This window comes from Rissa tridactyla, chromosome Z (genome assembly GCF_028500815.1).
Source record: "Rissa tridactyla isolate bRisTri1 chromosome Z, bRisTri1.patW.cur.20221130, whole genome shotgun sequence".
Classification (NCBI taxonomy): Eukaryota; Metazoa; Chordata; class Aves; order Charadriiformes; family Laridae; genus Rissa; species Rissa tridactyla.
This window is the reverse complement of record NC_071497.1, coordinates 37,236,389-37,257,507: the sequence shown is the minus strand read 5'-3', so window position 1 is coordinate 37,257,507 and position 21,119 is coordinate 37,236,389. Positions and strand designations below refer to the sequence as shown.

Here is a 21,119-nt window from a genome sequence, read left to right as displayed (position 1 = left end):
TTCACAACTCTATCCTTACAATTAAAATTTTAAACTTTGTCTTTCTAAGCTGAAAGAAACAGACACATTTTTTAAGAATTTGTACAACTGGCATCAGATTTTTTAACATGCTAGAAAGAATTGAGCCAAAGATGATATCACAAAGTCCCTTATGCTTAAGGGAAAATGTTAAATCAATTAGCAGTTGCTAGAATAAAGAAGCAACAGTTTTATGTATGTTCCTTAAAAAAATAACAAACTTTTCATGTTCTTCTGAAAGTGGTTATATTATGCAAGAAGAAAACTGCAACATATTCTCATCTCTTTAATGTTACAAAAGCTTTATTAGCATACACTTCAGAAATTATAATCAAAGAGTAGCAGTCACTAGCCAGAACACTGAAGAGTTTATAAACATACGTGTACAGACTATGCCTTAGAGGGTTAATGTAGCATTTTAAACTCAAGTATTGCAATACGACTTAGCTTTGACACAGAACGTTCACACCCTCTGCAATAAATTCTTTTAACATGCTTCATATTTCTTCCCATGTGAATGAGTGTCCTTGGAAGAATTATCTACTAGATAAAATTTGAAGATGAAATCTAAGTCTAGACTTATTTAAGGGGGGTGGAGACTGATCTTATAATTTACAACAGTTGTTGATTAATGAACTGCTCATGATTGCTGTAGGCCTGTCCAAACTGCAGAACTAAATGATTCTATAGGACTGGGAGGAATGTGCTACCTGGATGCCACACCTTTGCTGAAATTTAGAACTCACTTTGATTTCTGCTACTTTTATTCTAGCCTTGAACTACCAGATGTGCATGACCAGATATACAGTAACATACGCGTGTGCCCTCACTACTTGACTGCTGCTTCTGCGGCACAATTTCTGTTACAGAACTTCCACGTTTTAAGTGTGGCCACTTGTAGCAGTCATGGTACATGCTGTGTGGGGTTCAAGTTTTTTGCTAGTGGTGTTCTTGCACAAACAAATGTGAAACATCCTGGAGTAGACTAGTACTGTAACATCCTGAGCAGGTTTGGTCTCGTCTGACAGTCTGAAGAATTTTATTTATATGTACACATATGAATATGCACATACACATGCATATGCATGCATATGACATGTTAGTGTACACACATATATATTATAATGCATAGTGAATAAATTGCATAAACACAGGACATTCTGCATAACCAAGGAAACTTCTATTCAACTCTGTTCCAAGGTTGAAAGTAAACATGAATTAAATCTATAATAAAAAAGGCATGTTACCTAATCTTTGAGGATAACATGACCATTTCTGATTATGCCTTTCAAAAAACCTTCGGGAAAATTTTAAAAACTTTCCTAACTTTGCTTAAATAATATCAGTGTTCTTGAAGTGAAAACAACCCATACAAATTCTTAAAAGTATTCCCTGCACCCTGGTGTCCAAGGTCCAGAGAAAACAAAAGTCAACAGAAAAAAAAGGCACAAACAGAAAAACTAGCCCCTGTAATCCCTCAAAATACACAGGAGGAATTTAATTACCTTTAGCTGAACACATCTCTCCCTTTGGTTTATCTGTTTGCAATTATTCTGCTTTTTCTCATTTTTGGAGATAGTTGTCTTTCTAAAAGTGTGCAAAAAAAAGGACATCTTAAAATAACCACATCATGATGATCATTATTACACCTTGAGAACACTGACTATATCAGCCTCACTAGACAATGAAGACCTATGGCTTTTCAGTAGTGTCATTACATGCATGAACAAGGCCAAAATCCCACAAATGAGACATGAAAGCACATCTTGTTCAATGTACACCACACACAATACCAATGGTTTTCAATTATATCTTTTAAAATTTTAAATAGATCCTTTGTCTAATCTGAGCAGACACCTCTTCAGAGATTTGTTTGCATGGAAAAGCAATGAAACAAAAACTAAGTTGGTGATAAATTCGGACGTTTTGATTACTCTTTTCACTTTTCATTTACAAGTTGGTTTTGCTATGTGAAGTGACACTTGTATCAAACCCCTTTACTCCCTAAGTATCTCAAAACCAGATTCCAAGGAGTGTGATATTCTGCCCTCCTGTATTAGAGAGACCAGTTATTTTTTGTTCTGTTCAACAAATCTGATTATGGTTAAATGAATCAAGCAGCAATGACTGAGGAAAATATGAAACAGCTGCAAATGATACATCCTGATGTTTACTATTCTGAATGCAGCTGGTTAAAAGCAGTTCTAGAAAAGCACTGATATGAACCTTAGAGTAGGACTATGAGTAATTGCACGTAGACTGACAGGATTTCAACAACGATTTGGCACAAATGACTCCGCAAATCTCATAGAAATGTTCCATAGAACAACATCCTCCAAGTGCTCTTAACTGTATCATTACACAACCTTAGAATAAATAAAACACCCTATTTCTTCATAGCAGGTGAGATACTCAAAAGCACTGAACTGACTTAAGCCATTCAGACAATTCTGAAAACTTTTTCCAGAAATTTAGTAAAACTAGTAAGAATGTGAGTTACTTCAATAATGTTGAAGAGAAAACACAAATGCTTTCATAGGTTAAAGGCTAAAACGATATGTGTTATATAGTCACATATTAATTTCTGCATGAATGTGAGAATTTCTAGGCAATTCAGTAAGCTCAACTTGCATTGTTGAGAAGTAATGAGCTAAAGGTAACAGGCCTACCTGTACTACAACTTTTCAATATCCAACTCAGTGGAGAAGTGCACAACAGCTCACTATCCACTTGAGTTCAGCAGGAGCAGGAGAAAAAGCTGCTTTTGCCTAGGGACCATGAGACAATCTTTCAGGAAACCAGCAGGGACCAGGGCTCACTCACCCATGAGGTATTGTGGAGAAAAGCACGGCTTTACCAGGGACTGAAAGAGCTGAACCTAAGCACTTGAAGGATGATTTGCCAGATGCTAACTTCCGGAAGGAAAAGTCAGCCTTTATAAGAGCACTTCTGTTACAAATCACCCTCTTGTGGAAGCAGAATTCCAATATCGCTATAATCACTAGCACTGAAGCCATCATAACACGTCACTTAATAAGAGAGACAGTAAGTGATTAACACATCTTTTGGTAAAATATTGTTCCTTTAGAACTATTTCAACATCACTAGAAAGTACCTTTAAAAATTGTCCTATTAGTACTCACTTTGCAATAATATTCAAACTGTTGACTTCAAAGACGGGACTCAAATTGCTATGATATGACAGTATCTTCTCCTGAGAAAAGGAATGGAGAGACCACTGTGACAGCAAAATTATTTTCTGAGATCAAAACTCCTAGTTAAAGGCACGAATCTACTCAGTCTTATGTCACAGTATTTAAAGTTATTAGATTTTTTTAAATAGACATTCCCAGAAGCTACTTAATCAGTGCTTGTTAGGAAAACAGAGGCAGCTCAATAACAAGGCTGTATATCAAAGTTATGAAACAGAAACCTGTCAGCAAAGACTTAATATTTTTTCTCTTATTAACATAATTATTTCCTACTCAGTAAAAATGAAAATGACATGTTAGCATTTCAAAAACACGAGAAAATGACCCTCTAGGCTTTATATGACTATCAAAACAAGCACTGGTACTTTATTTGCAAATTATCGTGCATGAAATGGTCGACTCAGCAAGTTTACCAGTCAACAAAGTTTGTGCTCTACCAGTTATAATCAATTTACATGTAATGATATGTCTAAATATGAATTCAAATGAGTTCTTGTCATTTCATGTTGATCAGCTGCTTTATCATCATAGATATGGACAGTGACCATAATTAATACTGCCGAAACAGCAAAGCATGCACAAGTTTCGTGAGCCAATGATAACCAAACACGAAAAAATTTGTTTTCATAGAAAAAGACAGCCTCTGACTGCTAAATCATGTTTATTTTCCAGTCAAGTTAACAAAAATACTTTCTAAGAGATTATTTCCAGGCATTTGCTGTATATGCCATGTCCTCAGCAAATATACAATATGAATCAGAACAGTTTTCTCACCTCATAACCTACTGGATTTCTCTTTTAATGTACGAAAAGAACCCTGAGGCTGCCACAGAATAAAGAACATTTCAGTATCATCCCTGTTGTATAGAAATATACATTATGAGGACCTTCAAAAGGAATATTCTGGAGATTAAGAGAATTCTAGTTTCTTTAATAGCACATTAGCCGCATCGCTGCACAACAATCTTTAATACAATCTTCAAAAATTTAAAATAACTGAAGCAAGTGAAATTAAGTTCCTTCACAGCAGACAGTGCTGATCAGATGATATGTTGAAAGAATGCAAGGCAAAGTCAGGTTTAACATACAAGAGTTCATAATTAAAGGCTGGCCTCGGAAATGTCTTCATTTAATACAATTAAATGAATATAATGGCAGTGACTTCATCAAAAGGATGCCATTATATGCTAAAGTTAATTTCATTTTACTTAGAATAGTGTAAGTCAGATAAACAAAGCTTAACATTTTCCAAACAGTAATCCTTTTCATTTTTCTTAGCTTTATTAATAATGTACATATTCAGGTAGAATACTCAAATATAATTTTTACTGATATACAGAATCATCTTAATGTATATTTGGTACAATTTCTTATTTTTGGTGTTCAGTAGTCACATTTGTTTTGATAAAATGATACAGCAGATTTATACTTAACATCACACATAGGTTTTGTCTATATAAAGAATTTACAGAGCTTTTTCATTTGTGGAATGGTATGTTTCATACATGTGAAATTCTGAAAATGTTGCATGAACTTGTGACCTTGCCAATACACAGATCAACCTTCAGAAACTGTGATGAACATGAATTAACACACATTTCTATCTGGGCCCAGTACAAGTATGGACACATTGAAAATGTTTTAACATCAGTATGATTTGCTTTTACTTTGGTGGTTGTGATATTCCAGGTGCGAATATAAAGTGCACCTTAATGGTCCTCATAGCAGTATTTTTATCCCCTTGTATTTTAAAGGCATCAGCTTCTTTTATTCTCCCTTGTAGCGAGGAGGTCTCTTCTCCTTAAATGCAAGAAGACCTTCGATTCTATCTTTTGTTGGAATAGTCTGCAATGAGCAGGATAACAATTCATTATTGACACCAAAAACAATACCAAGAAAAATATTTTCAACCAAATCCTAGTTCTTCAATTCACTGAAAATGCAACATATAATACAACATAAAATGAAAAATAAAATGTCTAGTCAGATACAGGAACGTACCAGACACTTCAATGGCACAATATAGGGCTGAGAAACAATTTGGGAGAAGGAGGAATATCTTTTTTCCAAACAGATGACTCTGAGAAACTCTCTAGGGTTTGTTTTTGAGTTTTTGGTGGTGGGGGGAGTGTAGGTTATTAATCAGATCAACATATGTTTTAAATAAGCATCTAGTGCCATTGCTTCTACTTCCATGATCAAAAACTTGTCTCAAAGTCCAAGAACGTGGAAACTCAAATACATCATTCCCATGCTTAGCTGGTAAAGAGGTTTGTTTCGGTTTTCTGTTGGTTAGAGGCACATGTTAGTGAAGTGCCCTTCATGTTATCTCACGTTAAACCAAAACAAAGCAAAAGCAAGGCAGTTCTTGGACTAGATGCATGGCCAGTATGACTGGCTAGGTATAGGGCTGGTAGTGCTTCACTACCTTCACCCTAACAATCTTGGCAGGGATATTTTTTTTGTTAAACTATACCTGCTTCCTTAAATTCCTTGCAAAAACAGAGAAAGTAGAAGGAAGGCCTAAATATAATGGCAAAATATTTGTAGAAGAAATCATACAGCAATTTCTAGTTGAATTTCTGCATGTTCTACAATAGGCACCAACAAAGCCTGTTTTCTGGGGTTTCTCATATAATCATAGCTACATACCTGAGCGTAACAAGCTTCTTCAATTGCTAAACCTGTTACTAAGTCAACCTGAAGAAAAGAATACAATATTTTTAATAAGCATATTTTTGTGGTTTTATTATATATTATTTCCTGACAGCTAACTTAAATACTGTGTTTCTATATTCCACATACTAAAACACTTCTGCAAAGTTCTTCTACATTACCTTAACATAGAAATGCTAAACTGCCATGTGGTTATAGTGGTTAGTATTTCTGTAACGATTTCCTTATTTGGTGATACAATTAGTATGTAATACACTGTCAAAACAATGTATGTTCTTCACTACAAATCAGCTAAAAACCATTAGCTACTTGCACGTTTGTAATAATTTCATTTACTATAGGGGAAAAGATTTAACATACTGCATGATTATTTAAAAAATTGTTCTGAAACAAGTTATCTTCAAAATGCCATATAAGAACATGATGCCATGTCACAAAACAAACATAAATTCAAGTTTACAGGGATTTAAGATAAAAAAGAAGCCAATGGCCATCCTGCATTATCACCTAGTGTTAATGACATTTTTTTCTTTATGAACTGGTCTGAACAGCTGAAAAGGCTGATTTTTCCCCTCACTAAGGCTGAATTTTCCCCTCACTACTTCTCCACCTGTCTTAAGCATCAGCTGCTTCAGAACCTACCAGCGCTCCACATGGCCACTGAAAGGCCTGTGGCTAGGCACCACAAAACATTTGTCACAGGTAGATAAGCTATAGGATAGATTACCAAAGGAAGCCATGAAATCTCTGTCATGGAAGGTTTATAACAACAGCTTGAATGAACATTTGGCTTCATTGGTTTTGATACAGTAGATCTTGTCTTGGGGCCTCAAGATTGAACTAGGTGATCATTCATAGTCCTTCTAACCCTACTGTCCCTAATTCTATAAACATCATGATTTTGACCTTTCAGTCCACTATACCTGGCAGATAGATAATTTAGATTGCAGCATTTTGAACCACTGAAATAAATCTTGAATTCTATCATTACTTGCTGTGGAAACCTAACCAACACAATCTTTGCACAATAGCATATGAGTTTGGTTCTCAGGCCAAAGCTTACTGGTGGTATGGTCTGTCGAACTCAATTATATCACTGGTTGCTTTTGAGACTTTAAGAAAAAAAGGACCATTCTTATATTCATCTTCTTGGATTCAGATGTTGCATGTGGTGTGATCCCCTTTCCCTTGTGCCGTGTTAAGCTATGAGGTGTCCTGGTGCAGAGCTTATGCATGGGCTTCACTTTAAATATGAACAGTCCTGCTGAGCTCAGCAAGATGATTCACAAGCCTAAAGTAAAACACATGTCCAAATGTGTTCAGGGTTGGATTTTAACAAGCTTTCGAGTGAGGTCAATATTGTCAAAAAGGAGTGGCCATCAGAATCAAATGTGAAATCAGATTCCAGATATAATTTTAACACTAACCTCTATTAAACTATTAAAAATAAATAACATGCATTTTGGCCTTTAACTTTATTAGTCACTAAACACTGAGAGCATTGACAGACTTGACAGAGTAAAACTTTGAGGTTTTTTACCACTCCAGCATTTGAAATACAACCTGTTCATAGTAGCTTGTGTTTACTTTCTAGTATTAATAAAGAGCAGAATGCATTACTCCTGGAGAGACATGATGTTACTAAGCCTCGTTGTGGAAATCAGTATCAACTCTAGTCTCAGGAGTCTGAGATATAAAAAAATGGCATTTCATATTTTAAGAAGTTTTGACCAAATAGATTTTGAAAGACTACACACCGAGAAACTAAAAACAGTTCTAGAAAAAAGAAATCACCACAGTAGACCTGTTGCCAGCCTGACTTCTGCTTACTTTTATGGAAAGTACAAATCCTTACCTCCATACCCTGATTGATGGCCAGTTTTGCAACTCTCATTGCTACTGGTCCCTAAAATGAAAGAAAATGCTTTTTTAGATATTATCAAAATCAATAAGATTATGCAGTGAAGAGTCTGCACATCAATGTTCTTGTATTGGGACCTTCTAGACTTTGGACTTTTATTAAATTTATGGTAAATAGGTCAAATATCCTAAATTACATCACTATAGTAGACGGGCGCTTTCAAACCGATAGTTTCAATATTGAGAAAAAGTGAAAGTATACCGTTTTCAAAAGAACCTGAGTAAAGCTGTGGTTTTCGTTTATGTTTTAAAGGTGCTGACCATGCCCACTTTTGTCAAGCTTCTTCAATTCCCTTCACACAAGGCTCAGAACAGCCACCTTAAGAGACTTCTTTATAGGCCTTTGCAAGGTCAATCCTATATCCCTGTTTTCACACAATGGAGACACATGAAAAGATGTGATAATGAAATTAAATTAACTGATGCAGCTTCAAACCTAAAATACGCTACAGCAAAGCCTGCACTGGTCAAGTGATGACACTCTTCCATGAGGGGCTGAGGACCCCAGTGAGCAGAGGGGATTTCCACCCTCTTCCTCCAATATGCTGCAGAACAGTGAGATACCTTTGGGAATTGTCTCAGTCCTGTGCCTGTGCATCAGCACCAGCACCTGAATCTTCAGATGTTGCTTTAGAGAAGTGGTCTGGTGCTTTGGGAGAAGCCAAATGCGTTTGAGCTGGTTCCAATTCAAAGTTGTAACTATAAATCAACTTTCAGAATCACTGTATGTTAAAGTACTGTATTTTTCATGTTTGTCTTCCTATGAGGGTGTTCAAGACATAAATAACCAATGTTAAATGCTATATTTAATCTGTAACATTTTCCATTTTCAATGAAAAATTTTAGCTGTTACACTTGTGATCTAATAAAGTGGTTTAGTAATTATTTTCTTCTTCTGCCTTCTATTAATTTGCAACCTGGGACCCTTCACTTGAAAAACAGATTTAGTAAAAGCTCTAAACTCACATTCCTACTCTAAGCAAACAGCTTGCAGTCTATGGCAACAGGGGAACAGGTAGCTGTCAGCTAAAACAAAGACTCCTGTAAGGGTCATACTTAAACATCTTACTAAAATTTTCAAGTTCTGAAGCACAGAACTCAGCAAATCCTATTTAAATTCTTTTGTGAAAGACAGAGATAGGATATCACTTAGAATGAATGATAACAAGAGCATGGTTCCTTCATCAAGCTTACACACAAAGCATAGAAAGCAAACTTTCCCCTAGTAAGTGGTTTTTGCTTTAATACTGAAATTACATTTAGCTTTATGTTTTCAAAATAGGACTTACACTGAGATATATCCACTTTCATATGGACTTGTTTACCTCGCTTCTGAAATACTCAACAGCAACAAAATAATCTATTGAGATAATTGCTCTACTAAAAAAAACCAAACAACCCTTACACTATTTTTTTTGTTTAAAACTTGAAAGCCAAAATATGCAATACAAACACAGACCGTATCACCATGATACAAGGATTGACAGAGGTTTTTTGCTTCAGTATGCATTACCAAATAACACCACTCAACGCACGAGAGAGAAAACTTCTGATTGCTCTCCACATAACTAGAATGGCTTTTTAATACATAAATTCATGTCAGTTTTTCTTAATACAGCTGGTTCTTCTTCAGTTTTAATGTTTGGTAAAATCTAAAATCTAAAATAAAAATATTTTTTTTTACCTGAGGTAAAAACTCTCTTGCCAGAGCTAATGCTCTTCTGTAAGCAGCATCCCCTGCTTCATTCTGTTCTACCACATGGCTAATCAATCCTATTGATTTTGCTTCCTCACCATCTACAATACGGGCAGAGAAGATTAGTTCTTTTGCCAAAGAGACTCCAATTGTGCGAGGTAATCTCTGTGTGCCCCCTAAAGTTTGGAAAAACAGAAAATGCAAGTATTAGTCTCCCATCCATTTATACCGCAAATGTAGATGCCTTGTTCAGTTCAAATACTTCTCATTTTTAATTCCATAAACAATTATATGAACATACAGAAATTAAAACTATCATATAAAGGCATTCTTAAATGCCTTCTTCAGTTTGGAAACTACATCTAAAATGAAATCAATTGCTCTGTTTCTTAGAAAGACGTGTTAGTAACTGAAAAGAGGTAATATTAACGGAGATCGTTTGATTACAGACAAGTTACTTATTCATATCAGCCAAAACCTGAAGCAAAACTACTTGCCAGTAAATACCATATCCAAAAACTCTCATTCTTTTTAACAATCTATTTTTATGGTATTAATCACCACAATATGAACACTTTTGAAGAACTATACTCAAAAAGACTATATACTCTAACAATATTGTAGTCCATACTAAAATTTGCATATGTTAGGGACAATAAAAATTTATACGTAAACTAAACTAAAACCACTAGACAAGGTCTTCAAAAAGCCATGGTTTTGTCTCTTTTGTTGAAATCTTAAAGCTTCATTACAAAAACTAGGGAAGGATAATGGCAGGTGTGGAACAAGAGAGAAAAGGCACATAACTTTAGTTAGCTTTTCTTAATAGGTTAAAAACTTCTTTGGCAGATCAGCATTTCCAGAAGGTCAATAAGCAGTAACTACATTAACCAGACACATGAAGATTGCTTAGTTGGACTAACAGTTAACTTTCCAGAACTGACAAACAACGAGAATGTGGGAATAATCATTATCAAAACTGAAGAAGCAGACTCAAATCACAGAAGCAGATGGTTGTATGAAGTAAAATAGTGGAAACGGCCTTTACCTAGGAGAAAGGATTTTGAAAATATATAAGGTCTACCATTTTGGCATGGATTTCAAACAAATATTCAATTTATATAGACAGTCTGTAAGCAAGAATTTCTTTCCAAATAGCTATTTCTGCAAGAGCATGGTAATATATTAAAATATAAATAGATGTATTTATGCAAGAGGAATATTTATAGGAGGCGTTCAAAGGGAGATGGTACAACACTGGATAAATATGTGTTCAACTAATATAAAACAGATTAATTTCCACCAGGTAATGGTGGACTAAGCCAGTATTTTATTGAAGCCATTCACTTCTCTTACTGATGTTTCATACTTTAAATACATCTCTGAGACAAGTAAACTGACTCGAAACAAAAAGTTTTTGTAATTCAATGATTCAGCTTTCAATTATTGTTTTTTTATGAATCACCAGCTTCAGTACTACTGTATTCCTTTACATAAAACCAGTCCTGCCTTTGCACACATCATCAAAATTTCATACAGAATTTCATACAAAAATGCAGAAGGTTTGGGAGATTTCTGCCTCATGCCTTTCTAGAATATTAAAAAATCATGATCTATAACAAAAACTGAGATACGTTTTCTGGACTGAAACTGGAGGAATTAAAAAAATGCTTACAGTCATAGCAGTTAAAACAAAATTTGTCAAACAACATTAGTAAATGCAAGTAATGTGATATTCTCTGTGGTCCTACCGCTCTGAGAGGATTTCAGCAAGAAAGGTCCTTGCCCTTGTCCTAATGGTCAAGGGCAAAGGCAACAGCAAGAGGAACTCCTGTTCAATAAATTCTGCTAATTCTGCTAGTTGTACAGCTAAGCCAGTGATAGTGCTAGGGGGAAAATTTTGTTAACAGCATAATTTCGAGAAAGCCCCTACTTTAGGGCAATTTTATGAAAGGGGCTAGGGGGAGGGAAGACTAAAACAAAACCCCTTGTAAAATACTATAAAGCCTGATGCCTAAGCCTTCCGGTTACCCTTGTCTGCCTCACTGGTGAGATTCACAGAGAATGAGTAAAGCTGCAGCTATCAACCTTTATATCAAAACTACATGCCATAAAAATGTAAGCTGTGTTTTCAAGAAGCTTGCCACCATCACCACAAACATGTATTGGCTTTTTTGTTTTAAATACTGGATATGTCTCTTAATTTCTCACCCAAAGAAGCTGTCACACCCCAATCAATGTCTATCCTTATACACATTTTAAGTGTACATCAGAACACAGCAACTGTCTACCCTGATTCTCTTTAAGAATAGTTTAGTCATAAATCATCCCTTTCACCATAGTAATGGAATCTAGAAAAGCATCAGGTTTGGCTTTTGATTAAAGAAAACTATTTGTCCAAATCATAAGACCTGAAACCATATGAGGCTGAATTTACTGACTCCTCATCTTCTGCTTCTTCCTTGCTTGCTATGCCTACTATTTCTTTCTACTTAATTATCTCCCCTTCCTTTACTGTTTTATCTCTTCTATTACTGCTTTTACCAGGAAATGTTGAAAACAAAATTCAATTGAGCAACAATATTTCATAACTTTGACCAAACAATGGATATGTTTAAGCATGAAATAGTGTTTATAGATGAAAAAAGTGTTCTTGCCAATGTCTTACACAATAATGATTAAAGAGCAAAAAAAGCAGACTATAGTCTATGTTGTTTGGCTGCCTCCTACACTGCAAATCCATTAAGTAGAGCAGCACATTCTTTGATTAATATTCACAGAACAGAAGCCAACAGTTCAGTGCATCAATCATATATATTCAGTAGTAGGAATAAGATATATGCACACACAAAAGCAGTAAGACCCAATTAATCAAATGCAAAAATCACACCAAAATATATCCAACACACCAAAGTTACATCCGTTTATGAAGAAAAGAGAGAGAGTACGCTGCAGATAGATGTTCTGTTTTGGTGATACACAAAGAACATATAATGCCTGCCAACTACAATCAGAGCTAAAGGAAGTAACACCCAGTCTTCAAAGACATTACTTAACTAAGGCATTTCATCTAAATGTAGAGCAGAATTTGATGGAAGAATAGTTGTTTCATCTTCACAAATTTAATGACATGTTATTTCAAGGACTAGTGATCTGGTATTACTCACTGTGTTGATAAAAGTATTTGACATACAGTTGCAATGTAAATGCGTTCTTATCTGAGATGGTATATATTCAATGTTTTAATAATTGTAAACAGCAGTTTTAGATGACACTGTAAAGACACGGTAAATACAAGACTGCTAGGTTCTGGTACGAAAATTGTTAAACAGTGGGTTTTTTTTCTTTAACAAATAGTTGATTTTGTATGAATATTTATTTACTGTCAGTAATTCATCAATTACAAAATATGTACACAAATGGTTTGGATTAAAAGAATTACGTGATAAATTCCCGAGAGTATATCCAACAAGATGAAGCAACTAGCTTACTGGAAATAGATTCATCATTCTGGCAGAGAATATCTACAGTCAGTACTTTTTCATAGCTCAAGGCTCTGTCAAAACATATTGTAAAAAATCCTGTTCTGACAAAAAATCCAAACTTTAATTCAGTAATAATCCTGTTTATTAAGTCAAGTAAAAATGAGTCTTTCTATCCTATCCTTTCTATTATGAGCTTTATTTGATTCATGTTAGATTGATTTAACTGAGAGGTTTCTAGAGTTCCTTTTCTAAGACTGCTGTGCCTTTCTGATGTTTTATTAATAATCAAAGGTGAAACCGAAGTCTGTGAGCCACAAACTTTCTAATTATTCAAGTCAGTCAAGAAATGGCTCAAATGTATCCTTGTGATTCTTTTGCAGAAAGCTGTAAAGAGTAGATTTTTCTCCTCTCCATTGACACTCAAAAATTTTGGAACGCAGAAACCTCTTGTTCCTAATGCCAAATCCTTAACAATATGAGCCCATAAATCATAGAATCATAGATTTGTAGAATGGTTTGGGTTGGAAGGGACCTTAAAGATCGTCTTGTTCCAAACCCCCTGCCATGGGCAGGGACACCTTGAACTAGACCAGGTAAATAAGCTAACGTGGATAACATTATTTTTTTAATATAATACTTTTCAGTCATGTAAATTGTATTTCAAAAATCTGTGTAAAAAACCATATTTTCCACTTCTAAAGAATGTGCCATCCATTGCTAAGTTAAGCAATTTTCAAAATATTGAACACTAAAAGCCTAAATGCTCTACCAAGACAATATTTAACACCAAGTTTCCAACAGATTATTTTCCAGATTAGGGCTTGATCCTGCAAAGTTGTACATTTTTTAGCTAATTTGAATCCAGGTATAAATCTTTATGGGCTCAGACATCCCAAATCCTTTCACAGAAGAAAACATGAAGAGTCCTTCACTGGCACGAACTGGATAACCAACCAGCAACCGGAAACAGCTTAGACTGGGACAGACGTCAATGAAGTTGCAAGTGATGGGGTGAAAACAGGATGGAGAAGAAAAGAAACAAAACATTATCTCTGCAAGGAGCACTGAGCTGAGGACGAGCAGGCGGTAGGCGAGGCTGCTCTCATGTCTGGCCATATAAGTCGTTTGGAAGAAGAGCGGAGACCTGAGCAAAGGCCTGAGGCTGACTCAGAGGTTGCCCCAGGGTCTGTAATGGCAGAGAAGGTCTTTGAGAGAGATTTCGTAGTAGGCTGCCAAAAGGGCTTGAGGAAGTCTGGCTTGCCAGTCAAACCGAAGAAAGCCCTGTAGGAACACCAGACACAACCCGACCTGAGGTTGAAGAGGCAGGATGACCAGCTACCTATGCCAGCCTGGCAGTGGCAAACCCCAGCTCCAAAATAGCCAACTTAATTTGCAAATCAGTCCTTAATTTTCACAATCCGTTTTAGTCACCTGCATCTGTGGATTAGTTTATTTAAAAACCTATCTGGAAAACACCTAGAATATACCAAACTGCCATGTGTGGGTGGCTTGAAGGAGGGAGCTCGAACCAGAAGAATATAGTACTTGGCTTGAGGATGTGTGAGCGCTTATGATGCATGAGAGATGGTGTAAATACACTTTAAGAATTCACTAACAGTTAAATAATCACAGCTTTTGTACAGAAAGATGAAATAATCAAATAATTTAGAAAAACTAATTTATTTTCAAAATAAGTAATCCTCTTGTAGATTGAGAAAGATAGAAGATGGTTTCCCAGCATACGTGAAATGAATGGAACCAAAAAATGCACCTGGAACCTGATTTTTATAAAATGGACCCCAATTCAAAAGGGATTCTGCATCTGGTGTAAGGACCTTACTCCACATTTCCCTCACAAGCGTGGTACAACAAACTGCACGGACTCCACTGTCAGACTAAACACCCCTTGACAAGCACAGCTCTGCATTACCAGCCATGGGCTCCCAGGACTCACAGTATTAGCAATGCATACACTGACAACCTGCCTTATTTTTTTTTAAACTGAAATTATTTGAGGAATAAAAGAGAAATGCCTAAGGCCGTTAATCTATTTATTAGCTTTTACTTAAATGTAAACGTTTCATGTAACAAGCATGAGTACACACAGATATTCAGTAAGGCCACGTGCCTTCCTGCTACTCCAGATAGGAACTTGGTCTTACTGTCCTTTGGGAATGCAATGACGGAAAGTTAACTTAAATGAAATTCAAAAGTACATACACATTAAAACATAACTCATCTTGCTGCAGATAGAAATTAATGGCCCAAGGAGAAGGCATTTTCCAGTTTCAAAATTACACCCACACATTTATGAAGTCATTACTCAGCTGTAACAACAGGTAGGAGGTTTATTCTGTCTGATCCTACTTTACAAATCATGTGGGCTTTATGAGTAATATCAGGTAAAAACTTGTATTTAACTTGTGTTTTAAATAAATTTATAGTCCATGTTCTTACAGTTTTGGATTGCCTATGACAGCTAAAATTCAACTTGTGAAAATCAGGACAAAAAAACAGACATGAGAAAAACTATCATCATTACACAGGACAAGTAAAATACAGAAAAATTACCAGAGTAGTATCCTATTTTTATTTACATTTTGAATAAGATCACAGTCCCAAACTGGAACAATTACTTAAGTTTTTAATGGACAGAACCGAACAACAAGCAAAGCAAAAACCAGACTATTAAAACTGAAGTCTTCACTGCTTATGAGCAAGTGACTTGAATGTTTTCCTCACTTCAGTGCTCTCCTTATGGAAATCTACCATTTTATTCTTCCACACAGCAACAAAATCCATCACTCTGTGAACGCCCCAAACCAATTCCTATTCCTAACCTTATTCTTTCTCCCATACTGACTGCTATCAAATTAATCTGCTTTCAACTGTTCCAAAGGAATGCATTTTTAAGAATTTACCCCTGAAATTATTCATCCCTGAAATTCTCTGACGTGAGCAGCAATACGGAAATGAGAATCCATGGCTAACACAATGGAAGCCCAGGCAAAACAGCAAAGCCAATGGGATTGTAGGACACAACCCTGCCTGGTCTAGCTGTCAAATCCCAAGAAGGCAGAGCACTCTCTCTACTGATAAACATATTAAAATGAACTCATACGTATGAAGCATATTTTTCATCTTGAATAGGGTGTCCTCCCGGATGAGGCTGCCATACACTACAGCTACACTGCACTAGCCTAGTGCTGAGGCTGTAACATAATGTCTATAATATTTTACAGCGCTTTGAAAACACAGACTCTACCAAAAAAATGGGCAAATTGTTCAAAGCTGGCGTGTATTAATCTAACAATCTGCAATGCAAAAAGCAAACTCTTCATTAAATTGGAACTTAATGTTGAGATACCAAGTCTGATACACAGAAATACTAATTTTTTCAGCTTGATCTGTTAGATTTGGTAGCACTACCTAGGAGTGCCAGAATGGCATTCTGTTCTTTTTACTTCCCAGGCTGATCCTTCCACTTGTTATTTTACAGTAACAGTTGATATGAGAAGAAATAATCACTGCTGCTAATAAAAATTCTGTAAGTCACACAATTGAAATGTTATTTTTGTTTGTGCACGTTAATTCGTATTCTGAATGTTACATTATTTGCTGTTCCTTGTAACTGTATTACTTGTCTGCAAGAATAATTAAAACTTCTATTAGAAATTAACAATTAAAATAAATTCATAACAAGTGTAAATATAAATATGCATTCAGTCTATGTTATAGGATATTCTCAATGTGCTAATTTTGATCACATGGATATCTGCATGCCTAGTTTGAAACAACGAAAGTCTCATCTGAATTTTTCAGAGACACACGCAGCTTCAGGTTTTCATGGTCAATACCTCCGGACTAGCTATCCAAATACTAAAATCAGTGAACTGACACCTAAGAAACTGCAGTTTAAATGATTTGAACACACCAGGTTAGCAGCCTATGACATGAGCTGGGCGAGAAGCTACTTTGCCAAAGCCAGGATCATCCTTTACAAGCTCTACAGAAAACTTCTTTATCCACTATACAAACAGGATTCAGCCACTACTCAGCTACACTGAGAGCAGCAGATACCCTCCAAAGTATACAAAAGACCAGGTATTCAAAGACTGAAAGGTTACAAATTCAACACAAACAAAAGCAATTGGAAGAAGACCCAAACTGCTTACTTGTTCATGCCCTTACCAGGAAATCACATCTTCTTACTACTTTTGACTGACCCTTTGTTCCACATATTGCTGTTCAGGATCAACTGAGAGGTGCAGGTAGGACTACCACACTGTTTTGAGTTACACCGTTATTAAAAGATCAGACAACAGATGGTACATTTAAAACAACTCTTCCTCCCTCACTGATAAATACTATTTCGTTTAATTCACATTGTTAACATTTTGCGAATCAGAGTTTTTAAGACATTACAGTCCAAATTCATTAAAAATTGCACATTCATATGCATATAATTTTGTGTAAAGATATATAACAACTTTAAATGTATACAGGATAGATTAATTTAATTAATTTAAATGTATATGGGATAGATTTTCTACTAGGGCAGTTCCTGTGCAACAGTGGACCTGCCTCAATAAGTGCAAACTGTTTATTTAACATTTTATTGTTTGGGATTACTCAGGTGTTTTTCCTTAATAGAAGACTATAGCTCTTCCATCACCTTCTAGTCAATTTCTAATTCCTCAAAAAAAAGCCAAAAGCATGACAGGAAATCAACGAAGACAGAGATTAAACACCTGATTATTCCCAGGCTGTAGCTGTCAGACTATTACAACACCAAGGAAAGGAATTACATTAAGAAAACACTTTTTATATTCCTCTCAGTGTTTGTAGCATGCAATATAAAACATCTCTATGCAATGGCAAGTCTTTCCCTTTAGATGAAGAAGCTAGTGCTAATAAGAGTCTCCTGTCACCTAATCATGCACAGGTAAATTGGCTTTCATAGACCTTTACAGTTCTAAGGATCAAACAAATTGAATATTTATTTTATTTCGCTTATATCTTACATCCAGATTCCAGGACGAGAGACATTTGGGGCTATATACGCAGGAGGTAACGAACAAATTAATCTGTATCAGCAGCAAGAGCTAAGATAGTAGCCAGAAACACTGCACTTATAAAAAAAAATTATAAACATCTTTTAATTAGCATTAGCCATTAAGCATAGTTTACAACAAATGCTAAAGATCACCAGGATAGGAAGCAGCACACACTGCTCACTAGCTGGCCTCAACCTGCTCTCCAGGCAGGACCATTCTGATGTGAGCTGATCTAGCCACTGAACCCTTTGTGCTTCTAGGTGCGGCCATAGACTGGTTGCTGCTCCTAGTTCTGGATCTCTCAAGGCACTCCTACATGCAGATCCCTTGACCCTTCTCTGGCAGCAATCCATCTGCTTGATTAAAGATTCAGTGCTAGAGCAGTTTAGGAACATTTTACTGGAGCCTGGAGACTTCAAAAGCTCTATTTCTGCATAAGTCCTTCAGAGAATATGTGGCGTATGAGTAAGAAACTAAAAAAAGAATTTCTTTAATAAAGGACACTTTACCCTTTAAAAACGAAGAGAATCACAGAATCTTTAGAAAAAGAGTAGACATGCTGAATGAATCCCCTTGTAGACTCCATTTGCCTGCAAGAGGAGGAATCTGATGGGCAAGCATAGACCCACACACCTTCTTGGCCTCAGTCTCTTTTCTCTATCTTTCTCAGAAAACATGGTATTTTTAAACAGAATTCCCACCTCTCATTTTAAGCCTCCGATGTGTTTCACCCTAAGAACTGTCAGCCTTCCTCCCCAGCCAGCCTCAGTTGTAACATTTATTTTTCTTGTAAGTGGACCACTGAAACAACTCAGAAATTGAAAGCCTTTATCACACCTCTGTTGTTAACCCTAACCAAACAGGGTGGTATCTTACCATGCACTAAAAACTTAAGGCCACACAGCAAGCTGTAGGTGTTCTGTGGAGATACCCAAAGGAATACCAAAAGCAGGATAAGCTTGCAATGTGTTAGCATGGCCCTTATGCTTTTTATGTTATAAAACCTAAACATGATTTGGGACAGTCTACATTGCTATCTCAGTCTCTCTCACCTGGTTGCTTGTTCATGCATCTCTATTTCCTTGGTGTTTTTTTAAGAGCCTAAAACATCATTTCTGGTGAAACAAAATATTATATTTAATCTGAAACAAAACATTTTGGTTTTACCACTTGATTTTGATTAATAATTTAGCTCAGACACTGAACTGAACCAAACATTCAATTTTTTTAGTAGTCCTACCTACACCTAAAAATGTATTATTAAAGAAAACAATTTATTCTTCTGCTGCTTGTACTACTCACATCATGTACTCACACCATGTACTATTTCATAACAGTAAGAATTTGTGGCAAAGAAACACCTGTTTGTTTGAACTGATAAAAATAGAATACAAACAATAAAAACTAGACCATTAATGGGATGGTCATCTTATATGCTACTGCACCGTACATGTGGAAGACCCCTGAGCAGCAGCAATTTTAATTGTTTTGCACTGATAATTCCCCATCTCCATTAACATGTACGTCCTCTCCTTACTGGTTCATAACGGGACAGAGGGCTGTAGCACACCTGTGAGCTCAAGCTGGTATGTTCAAATCCCACAGACAAACTTCCTCTGCTCATTGGACCAAACACAGTCATGACTCCCCACAATATTCTATGTTAGATCATTTTGGCTCCCTAAATATGAGAACAATGATGGGTTTGTGCAAACATGCTGGATGGGAAAGAGACAACTACGTCCCCCCAAAAGAATAAAGAAACATTTTCTGCAAGTATAAACTGCATATAGCTGATGATCGAGGCATCAAAGACAGGGTATGGGAAGAAAGAACTCTTTTAAGGAAAAAACGTTGGGAAATCGAGTGTAGGGAGTAAGCCTGCAGTTGCAGGGAGCTGGAACACATGACTATAAGTAGAGGAGTTTCCAGTGACCCTGTGCAAAGCTTCTGAATTTCTTCTTTTTGTGGCAAGATCATCACTGTATTTCCTAGAAAGGGGCCAGATGAGGACTTCCTTTAGCTTGGTTCTTTTCTAGAAACACCTAGAAAAAATTCTTAGGACCATCCAAATTCTGTCAGGTCAATAAATATGTTTATTGTTCTGCATAACCAAGAAAGCCAAGAAGCTTATTATGAGGACCGCATAGTCCCAAGCTAAAAGGAGAATTTCACTCCATTCATTATGAACTAACAAATACCAATTCCTTCTGGCAGATATTGATGATATTAGCATATTAAGCTAAAAGGTAAAAATTAAACTAAGTTCCTTCATCGTCTTTTGGTTTGGATAATTTAAATTTCACTGTAATCATGCATGTTTTCTGATGCCTAGATGAAAAATAATATTAAAAAAATGCATTAGGGTGGGCCTCTGAGAGACTGAAGTCTGTATTCTTTTCCTTAAAACACTTGACATGTCCATGTCAAGAACACTGCACTCCGTGTTCCTATTTTCTTTACAATTTCACAAAACTTTTGCAGTAAGAATTAGCTGCCAAGAGAAAACTCAGATTAACTCAGTCATCTGATTAACACTGGTTTCTCAGATCTCAAATTCATATTAAAATATACAGATCATTAATATAGAGTTATTAGTATCAAGCTATAAAGAATTAATAGATTTTGGAGCAATTTTTCCTATAAGCTTGTTTTCAGTTGTGTCTGAGAATCAGGGGGGAAAAATGTCATTCTTGGTCAGAAACTGATGAACATGATGAAAAATGGAAGTAAAGAAGGAAGGACAGGCACCTATTATTTCCTAAATTCAGAAATTTGTAATAGTTGGCTCAAATAAGTCTCCAGAGCCAGAAAGGTTCTGTGAAATAATTAAGAAACAGTACTTCATAGATTGTTTTGTCCAACTTGTTTTGTGGTGAACCAACTTGTGCAGCTGTTCTTTTAAGGCAAACCGCACAATTGCCATTTCATTTGTTGAATCTTCTGGAAATTGGAGAAAAATACCAGACATACAGTGAATTTATTATGACTTTGGAAGCTCTTTTTGCTTCTTACATAATACAGTCATAAATGAGTATGAAATGGAAATAATCAG

The 21,119-nt window shown here is 35.9% G+C and overlaps 1 protein-coding gene across 3 annotated transcripts in view; it reads right to left on the bottom strand.

Annotated features, from left to right (window-relative positions):
- Nucleotides 1-303: 303 nt before the first annotated feature.
- The window catches only part of AUH (AU RNA binding methylglutaconyl-CoA hydratase), a 115,296-nt gene continuing 94,480 nt past the window's right edge, over nt 304-21,119 (bottom strand). For 2 of the 3 annotated variants that reach the window (XM_054186743.1, XM_054186744.1), the window contains 4 exons: nt 9,511-9,698; nt 7,762-7,812; nt 5,883-5,930; nt 304-5,075 (listed from right to left, as the gene is read on the bottom strand). In XM_054186743.1, coding sequence (XP_054042718.1) covers nt 4,998-5,075; nt 5,883-5,930; nt 7,762-7,812; nt 9,511-9,698 — 365 coding nt within the window. In that variant the 3' untranslated portion in view covers nt 304-4,997. The remainder of the gene's footprint in view (nt 5,076-5,882; nt 5,931-7,761; nt 7,813-9,510; nt 9,699-21,119) is intronic. The other variant, XR_008463920.1, reaches the window with a different exon arrangement.